General features: G+C 40.0%; 1 protein-coding gene across 1 annotated transcript in view; it reads left to right on the forward strand.

Moving 5' to 3' along the window:
- nid1a (nidogen 1a) overlaps positions 1–9,622 on the forward strand; it is a 35,442-nt gene extending 25,820 nt beyond the window's left edge. The window contains exons 13-20 of the mRNA XM_053635555.1: positions 252–476; positions 975–1,135; positions 3,418–3,544; positions 4,390–4,561; positions 4,780–4,937; positions 5,039–5,162; positions 6,431–6,543; positions 7,552–9,622. Coding sequence (XP_053491530.1) covers positions 252–476; positions 975–1,135; positions 3,418–3,544; positions 4,390–4,561; positions 4,780–4,937; positions 5,039–5,162; positions 6,431–6,543; positions 7,552–7,673 — 1,202 coding nt within the window. The 3' untranslated portion in view covers positions 7,674–9,622. The remainder of the gene's footprint in view (positions 1–251; positions 477–974; positions 1,136–3,417; positions 3,545–4,389; positions 4,562–4,779; positions 4,938–5,038; positions 5,163–6,430; positions 6,544–7,551) is intronic.
- The last annotated feature ends 554 nt before the right edge of the window (positions 9,623–10,176 follow it).

Genomic DNA, 10,176 nt, shown 5'->3' on the forward strand with positions numbered 1-10,176 from the left:
TGTGATCATGTGTGTAGAATTATGGCAGACTGTGTGAGGGAAGTGGTTGTGTTGTGACTGGTATGTGGTGTACCACCGAATGTCTGGAATAGCGAGTCAGGCATAGTAACTGTTTCAAAGCATTTTTAATCTTACTCATCTGCTTGCCCAATTCTTTCACTGTGTTTGCTCACCATTTTGCCATTGCTTATTTATTTCCCTAAAGCACCCTAAAGTACAGTTTGTACTTTATTGCTGTGTGTATGTTGCAGTGCGTGAGAAGACTACATGCGAGCAACACAGAGAGACAGCCCTGGCAGCCACGTCTACCTTCTTCCGGCCACGCCCAACGGTGGGTCAGTTCATCCCCACATGTGACCACAATGGAGCGTATACGCCAATGCAGTGCCACGACAGCATCGGCCAGTGCTGGTGCGTGTACCCCAATGGCCAGGAGATCGCTGGAACCCGAACCAGACCAGACAGCAGACCCACATGTAAGCACTGAATGGAAAAAATATCAACACACCCACACACAAGAGCTCAGCAGTTGGTGCTCTGTTGCAAAGGTTCAGTGTCTTCAAATATCGCAATGTGATATTATTGTTATATCGCCCACCCTTACTATGTACCTGCTCATTAGCATTTTGCTCTTGCTAGTCCGACGTAGTCAGATTCCTCCTTGGACCACTGATTTACAATTTCAAATATCTCATTTTGCTATATCTTCAAGGTGCATGACTTGTTTTAATGGTGCTCATGAAAATACTTTGAGATGTTTATATTTTTATCATGGCAATGAAGTCGCACTACTGCCCTGCTCTTGCCTTTATTGTCAGAACCGTCAATGAGAGTGACACCTTGTCAGTAGGAAAGAGCTTGTAGTGTTGTGTGTCATTTTTAGCAACGCACTTGTACAAAATATACATTTGAGATCATAATACAATGCTGCTTTTGTCATACAGTACGTTCATCATTTTGTTGTCTGCGTCTAGGTACGGACTTTGTCCCTGTGGGCCCCACCACCAGGCCAGATGTCAGACCACCACCTCCAGGAGCTAATCTTATTTTTGCCCAGAATGGCAAAATTGATCACATCCCCTTGGACGGCAGCAGCATGAAGAAAGAGGAGGCTAAGACCATGCTGCATGTACCAGTGAGTTCCTACAGCTTTGCGAATTTATTAGGGTTTCTTAGTTTCCTGAAGTTCAGTTTTCTGCAATAACCTGACCTCCTCGATCAAGTTTTTTTTCAGAACTGTGTGGACAAAAAATCTGATCAAAAATCCAAATCAAACCTGAGGCAGGTTTTTTTTTTGGTTTTTTTTACATGGTCCTAGTTTGGATACGTATCTGAGAAGTGGCCATGCGACATGAATGAGAACGGTCAGATCCGGATTGAATGTTGCTTTTTCCCAGTGCATACTCGTATATCACTGTCGTCTTCATCACCTAGTATCTGCGGAGCTGCAAAACGACAATGGAGGATGGGGAAATTGGTGATTTACTTGACACTTGGGGAAGCAGTTCAAGCAAAATTGGAAGGAACTTACTGAAACTGATGTAGTGTTTGATAAAATTGCCCAAGAAATCAAGTGCGATATCATTAAAGACAGCTACTGTATGGGTCACTTGCGGTTCTAAATGGTCTAAATGTTCACTGGCAAGATGGATAGATCAGATCTGAGCAAAAAATAAATAAATTCGCAAGTGTACAAAGTAGTTTGTAATGTGTACATACACACAGTGGTAATTTCTTAATAATGTGTGACCACAAATTAATATATTATAGCCACAAGTTAACTTTATGGCTACAAAGTACTTAACTTGTGGCAAGTGTTGTACTTTGAAACAAGTTTGAGAAACGAGAAATGAATGGAATTAGACCATTCTGGCCTCAGAAAAATACGGATTATCATGGACATGATTGGTAATAGTGCACTTCAATCTTGGAATGCCGCACGAAGACAAACCAGTCACCGGCATTGTGACATGGATACACCATTAACCCATACCACCTTAAGCAAATTCTCAAAGCAAATAAACTTTTAAACCCATTGGTGCCAAATAAACAACAGGTGTGCATGTGTTAAGTGTGACATTCCAACAACTTATTAAATCGTAGGTTATGGTTACACACTTCATAGTCTTCATAGCCGTATCTCATCAGAGCTTCTTTTAGGTTTCTATTTTTTTCACCCCACGATGAAGCAGAACCACTCACCTCTGCCGCTTTTCCTTAAAGGAAACACGAGGTGTATCTTGTTTCAATAGAAGGGTGTGGGGTCAGCTGGCAGGAAGGGCAAACTTGATAATGATCTTTTCATTGCAATTGCAATTCAACATACGGGTAGTAAATGAGTCTAAAAATGACAAACCGCACCTTTAAGACTATGAACCAGGACCACGGAGTGGTGACGAGCATGTTTTGTGGTCTGAACGTGCAGCAAATCTTAAAAATGTATCATAATTCTTTAGTTAATTCAATCAAATAAAGCATACATTTAACCATTAAATAATGTGTTAACACATCTCAAGCAACAATGGTAATGGCATGTGAACATTAAGAGCATTCTAATGATTTACTTAAAATTTTGGGTCACATGGTTGTACTTTCACAATATCATTGTTAAAATAAAAAGATACGTTTCCTACTCCCATGATCTTCAGGAAATTCAGATCATGCAACTTCGTGTTGAACATTTGACTTGTGGAATATTCCAAATATTCCATAGGGGTGAATGGGTCTCGGTAACAAGATTAAGTGAACGGTGTTGATCTAGCAAGTGGGACATGGCCGAAGTGCTGTAGATCAGTATTATGGTTTTAATTTATTCATCTGAAACATGAATGTACTGTAGATTGTTGTGAAGGACATTTTACCTGTTTAAAACCTGTTTATTTGTAAATGTGATCTTGGTAGGACACAAATGACACCCCAGAAGTGGAATTGGCCACATTATGGGTATTGCCTACAAGTCTCTATTCAGTTCCTCACTTCCTGTACAAACCTGAACTGCATTATTGCACTATGCATTCTTTATTGGTAATGAAACCAAGTTTATAAAGGAAATCCATATACGTCATAAGAGTGTCTTGTATATCATTTGGCAGATTTTGCCTTTTAATGGTTGACCAAAATGCCACTGAATTTGTAACACCCACTCTGAAATGCCTTAAATTCCTTTCACACAGACCAACTATTCTGCGGTCACCTCACAATAGCCAAGCATGCCTGTCTTTTTTTTATCGTTGTTGTTATGTCTGCGGTTAAAGGAGCAGTTTGACCAAAACTCATATTACATAATTGACCCCTTCAAACAAATGTAGTCGATTATCCAAAGGCGTGTTTTGTAGTTATGATGTTAATGTAACTAATGTTAAATATCATTGTACTTGTACGCAGTCATAAAGCTTGCAGTGCTGATGTGTTCCGCAGGATAAGGTGGTGATTGCTGTGGCGTACGACTGCGTGGACAAGATGGTGTACTGGACTGACATCACACAGCCATCCATCAGCAGAGCCAGTGTTGAGGGAGGCCAGCCCACAGCCATTATCACAAAAGGTCATTGATTTATTCCCTTCAACTCCGAAGACTAAAAAGGCCATTTGAATAAAAATGAATTCACTCAAATTCATTGTAGAAACATCTCATTCCTACAATTTAGCACCTCATTCCTACAATTCTCTACTAAGAAATTCTTAGCTAGCAACTTTAATGGCACGTTTCCTTTATTTAATGTTCTTGTTGCAAATATGGTAATATGGATAATATATTATCGAAATAGGGAGGCACAATGGCACCTTCGGGGTTGGGGGTTCAAATCCCACTTCCACCCTCACCCTGTGTGTGCAGAGTTTGCCTGTTCTCCCTGTGCTTCGGGGGTTTCCTCCGGGTACTCCGGTTTCCTCCACTAGTCCAAAGACGTGTTGTAGGTGGATTGGCATTTCCAAATTGTGTGTGAATGGGTGTGCAAATGTGTGTGTGATTGTGTCCGGTGATTGGTTCCATCCAGGGTACCCGCTGCCTTGTGCCTCGAGTTCCCCTGGGATATGCTCCAGGCTCCCCTGCAACCCTGTGTAGGATAAGCAGTATAGAAAATGGATGGATGGATATTATCCAAATATTTGCTCTAGATTAATGATCCAAAGGTTTGGGGTTCAAGCCACAGCACCACTACACTGCCACTGTTGGGCCCTTGAGCAAGGCCCTTAACTGCTACTTCCTAAAAAGCATGGATATGTGAAGAAAAAAATTCATAGTGCTGTAATGTATTCTTCTAGCTGAGCACTTCTGCATCTTCTAGATGTACTTGCAAACAGTTGATGTTTCAAATCGAGCTGTTTAGTTAGTTGGCATGGCAGATCTAGATACCTCTGAAGATATGTTCTCTCTTTTCATGCTAACAGATTTAGGAAGTCCTGAAGGAATAGCGATCGACCACCTGTCCCGAAACATGTACTGGACAGACTCCGGATTGGACAGGATCGAGGTGTCTACGCTAGATGGAAAGCATCGACGCATGCTCTTTGACACTGACCTCTTAAACCCCAGAGCCATCATCGCTGACCCGGTCAATGGGTATGCGCTGAGTTCACATGCCTGTAAAGTCTGAAACCGATGCCATGTCATTTTCTGTGTGCCATATTATTGTACACATTCGCCACCATTTAACCAGGAAGGCATATAATGAAAGATGAAATATTTATCATGATTCTTTATGCCAAACAAAGCGAATGATCAAAGCATGACTGTTATACCAAGAGCTCTTGTTCCATCCTTCTCCCTACTTCTCACAGACGTCTATACTGGTCAGACTGGAACAGAGACGGCCCTAAGATCGAGATGTCCAACATGGATGGTACAGACAGGACTGTACTTGTGAGTGATGACATCGAACTCCCCAATGGGCTGTCCTTTGATCAACATACCAGGCAGCTATGCTGGGCAGATGCAGGTTGGCGATTTCATCAGATTAACACCAGGATTAACACCACAGTATTTTCTTTAGGACCTGACGTGAAGTGACTGGGAATAATTAGAGTTTGTATGTTGCAGGCACACGTAAGGTTGAGTGCATTAACCCTTACACTCGGCTGAGGAGAAAGGTGGTGGAGGGACTGCAGTACCCCTTCGATATTGTTTCATATGGAAGAAATCTTTACTACACAGACTGGAGAAGGTACAGATGCACAAAAAAAAAACATTTTTTTGTTAGACACTTTAGGTGGAAATCTATGTTGTTATTGGATTTGATTTGATTGTAATTGAAAATCGCATATACACTACAGTCAAAAGTTTAGACACCCTCATTCTTTAATTTTATTATCTTCCCCACATTTTAGAATAATAATAATAAAGTCATCAAAACTCTGGAGTAACACAAGTGGAACTATGGGAATTATGTTGTGATAAAAAAAATAATAATTTAGTATTTAAGCATCTTTAAAGCAGACCCCCTTTTCGCCTAGAATTTCCAGAAATGTATTCTTGGCATTTTCTCAACCGATTTCTTGAGGAATCTCCCTGAGATGCTTTTTAAACAGTATTAAAGGAGTTCACACCTACGCTCGACACTTATCGGCTGCTTGTGGGAATATTTCGCTCCGAGTCGTCCATTTAAAAATTTTTTTTTTTTTGTAAATAAAACGTTCGTTTTCTAATGAAAGAAATTAATACGTCGACACAATTATATTTTTGAGATATCATGAGAAACATTTCAGACCAGTGTCTCCAAGCTTTTGACCGGTAGTGTACGTCTGCGTAATATCAGCAAAAACAAAGCATTACTGTTGTAATAGCTAAGGAATAAACACAATGGGACATGCTGTTAAAGAAAAAGAAACAATGACAGGGTGGTGTGAGGCAGCCGGACGCGAGGCAGACTTACTTTTACCACTCATAATCTGATTATTTTCCAATAACCGTATGGCCCAAAGTATTTAGCACCTCATAAACCAGAGCAATTTTTTTTAGATTCAAATGTGTTTAAATGCTAAAACTGAAAAAATTGACCGTCCTAGGCTGTAGAAATGAAATATTATTCCTAAAACAATTATGCACTTATGTCTGATTATGACATTTATTATGCAATGCAGAATGTTTCAGAAGAGCATTCTCAGAATCAATAGTTGTTGTTTTTTAGCAAATTAGCAAATCCTTATTTGATCCTCCAGTCCAATGAGCTATTCTGCTTTGTCATTTCTGATAACGTACTGTTTTTCTGACACAAATGCACCGAACAAATGAAACAATCAGCCACATCTGAATGGTGGCTCTCATGTGAGTGCCGACCTCCTCGGAATTCGGTTTGCTCGCACTGGAATGTGCTGCTTCACTCAACCTTTAACCCACAGATCAATGTTCCTCCACCTCGACTGCTCAGTTAACGCTGCTTTATATGGTCATGGCTGAATGCTTGTGTGTGCCTTGTGTACGTTGCCTTTCTAGGCAAGCTGTGGTATCTGTGGACCATGTGGCAGGGAAAGAGGTGGATGAGTTCCTGCCTCAGAAGAGATCGCGCCTGTACGGCATCACCACCTCGTACCCACAATGCCCTCAAGGTTTGGCTTTTTCAGTTTTTATTAAGGAGACACTGATATTCCAGGTGTCATATTTCTTCAAACACTGATCAAGTTGTGCTGTTTTTCATTTTTATAATGATGAAATATTGCAACTATATTACAGGTGCATCTCAAAAAATTCGCATAGCGTGGAAAAGTTCGTTTTTTTCCATAATTTAATTCAAAAAGTGGAAATTTCATGTATTCTAGATTCATTACACATAAAGTGAAATATTTCAAACTTTTGTTTGTTTTAATCTTGATGATTACAGCTTACAGCTCACGGAAATGGAAAATCCAGTATCTCAAACTATTAGAATAAAGAATTTATAATACAGAAATGTCGACCTGAGAAGATTTCTAATCAGCTAATTAACTCAAAACACCTGCAAAGGTTTCCTGAGTCTTTAATCTCTCAGTCTGGTTCAGTACACAACCACAGCTGTAACCATCCAGCTGTAAGGAACAACTTACAGAGAGAGACCTGTATGGCAGATGCTCCACGAAATGGATTTTTATAAATATGTGTAATTGTTGATATGGTGAATTTTTCAGGGAGGACAGGTTTACGTTGGATTTTTTTCGGAAGGAGTCTCCAGTTAGAACTTTAGGTTTTCCGACATTTTAGGTTTAGTTTTAGAACTTTAGGTTTTCTTGAGGACGAAGAGTGTTCTCTTGGTAACATTCACCTTCAAAGAGTGAGGAAAAAAAAGAGAAGTTAATGAGGAAACATCTGTTAATAGGTGTTTATAATATAACTGAAATTCCACAACATTAAGTGTTAACTATAAACGAATGAAATTTATGAATTAATAATAAATAATATCTGTAGGCTGTGATGTAAGAGAAATAAAACTCTTCTGGATGCACTGTTATCGGGGGAAAAAATATCAAATAGTAATCTTTGTCGTTGATTATTTTTCTATAAACTTACATAATAGTGCAAAACTATTTTTGCCACTCGTAGTCCATGCACGTGTTCATTTCATGATTGCACTTTCCTGCCAGCTGAAAGAAACTACTGCTCGAGCAATAACGGTGGGTGCTCGCACTTGTGTCTGCCACGGCCAGGCAGCTTCACCTGCCGCTGCCCTGACGCCCAGGACACCACGTGCAACGAGAGCGCTTGAGCGATGGACACGCAGGTGTGTCAACGAGACGGGGACAAAGCAACACCTGTGGCACATAATTCAAGGATTTAAAACATTGCATATTGTAATTAGGGAGAGAAGATCCGTTTCCTATCAGCCGCTAAACCCCGCCCCATCACTAAGTCCTGGGACACTGCAGATGTGATGTAGTAATGTGTGAAAGAGGAATAAATGAAGTTAGACGTGGTTACGAGTCCTGTATAAACTGTGCGAGGAGGAGGTCTCGTGATAAAATGAGATGAAGAAGAGACCACAGAGAGCTGGGATTGACTGCAGAAGGAAGGAGGAGTGAACCTTGTGCTTTTCAAACTGTGACCAAAAGGGACGTCCAGGGGTCCGTGAGCCGGGGCAAGAAGGTCAAAGTCAAAACGGTTCTTGTTCTAGTTGATTGTTGAATTATTAAAATCGTTATAGTTTCAAATTTATGTCAGTATTCTATTAACTGGTTATGTGGTAATTAAGTGATTGATGTTTATACTTGCCATCGACAGTAACTGTAGTGACATCATCTGTGAAAGTCTTAAGCCATCTGGAGACAAAATATAGCCATACATCTGCATTTTAGCAAGCAAGTAAATACCATGTTTTTTGTTTTTGTTTTGTTTTCCTGTGCTAATATGACTGTATATGGGGTGTGGGGTGGAAGGGGTGGGATAGTTATGGGCTGGATATTATCATTATATTAATTATTTACATACATCAATATAATAGTTACAATTATTTTCCAATGTTGTTAGATTACCACTTTTATATTGTAAAGTAATTGGCTGATATAAGAGTCACTATTATAAAAATACATTTCAGGTTAAAAGAAACAACCAAAATGAAATTTACACTTTCCTTCTCTCCCCAAATGTAGCCCATCAGCAAAGACATTTCTTCTTCGTTATTACTACAAAGAAAATGTTGCTAACACGTACGCGCACAGCCTCCAGTTTAGCATTATACTAATCTCACAAGCTAGATTTATAACATTTGCTAGAGGAGAGGGAAAAAAAAGAAGGAAACCACAGCCAAGATCTGCCTACTTCACAAAAAGAGCCAATCTGATTGACATGGTGGACGACCGACCACAGACCTTATATTTTGACCTGCTTCAAACAAAACTCTTTAATTACTTGATGAAATTGAGACAACTTTTGCCAGTCCACTGACTATATCTTACTCCAAAATGCTTATTGTCGTGGTGTTCAAAAGCTGAAAGGCAGAGCTAATCAGATTGCAAACTTCACGATCCTGAAGCTTGTGACCAGAAAAATGTACAAAGGGTATAAGATATGGCAGAGCATCTGAGGCTCCACCCACAGCTCCACCTACACTTGTCTGGCCACAAGCTTCAGGATCTTGAAGGCTGCGATCTGATTGGCTGTTTGCACCACTGGTTTCAGATGGGAAAACAAACATTTGAACACAATCAACTTTTTGGAGCAAGGTAGAGTCTCTATATTTAAGAAAGAAAAGAAAAAAAAAGACCAATCTGTGTGGAGAAAGTAATAAGTGCGTCATGATTGCGACATGCACATTGGTATACTGATAGCATTAAGCTTTTCTTACTTGATAACATCATTAGCCTCATTAAACTTTAGATATCAGACATGTCTTTGTTTATTGGCTACACTTGAGGTAAATGGGAAAGCGTGTTCATTTCATTATTGTTGAACTGTTTAAAAATGTTCACATTTACAAGCTTTAAGCTAATCGGGGTAAATGCCAAGGTGCTGTCCATCTGGATTGAGCACTGCTGGGGAGTGCGTTGGCCTTACTGACCTCATCCGCCATATGGGGCATCACACTCGCCAAATTATGCATTAGATAAAGTTACCATGTACGTGTTGATTATGCAGCTGGGGAGAGGAGGTGGGAATCATCGGATCACTTCCAATTCATACAGCTGTCTAATAAAACATCGCCCCTTTTTTAAGACTGGAGTACATTGTGTTTGTTTTTTTAATTACATGATTTAAGGTCCGTGCCAGTGGTTCTGATGACAACATGTGTAATATCGTGAGAACTATGTGGAACAGGAGGAAGGAGTGTGTTTGATGACTGGCAGCTGCTGGAGCATGAACAGGCTGCCTCTCATTCCTGCGCAGCTGCATGTCTTCTGCTGCTTATCCATCCAAGCACTATAACTCAGCCCAGGCCATATGTTTCTGCTCAGCCTGCCACATATGAATGTACACTACATCCCATGGGAGTGAGCTTCCTCTTCAGAAGAATGCATCTTGGCTTATGCATACAAAAAATTTGAAATGGAAGACCAGCAAGAAAGCAGTGACTCTTCTGTAAGATAGTAACTCGGATGCTAATTTAATTATTATTAAACGTTTAAGAGCAAGGCCAGCAGGTATAAATGAGCTAGCAGGGCAAGGCCTGTGTTTCACCGATAAAAAGACATCAGTATAAGGTTTTAATAAAATCAGATTAATTCCTCTTAACATCTTAAGGAAAATTGTTTTAGATTTTTATGGAACCAAGAGGA

Source organism: Ictalurus furcatus, chromosome 10, assembly GCF_023375685.1.
Source record: "Ictalurus furcatus strain D&B chromosome 10, Billie_1.0, whole genome shotgun sequence".
Classification (NCBI taxonomy): Eukaryota; Metazoa; Chordata; class Actinopteri; order Siluriformes; family Ictaluridae; genus Ictalurus; species Ictalurus furcatus.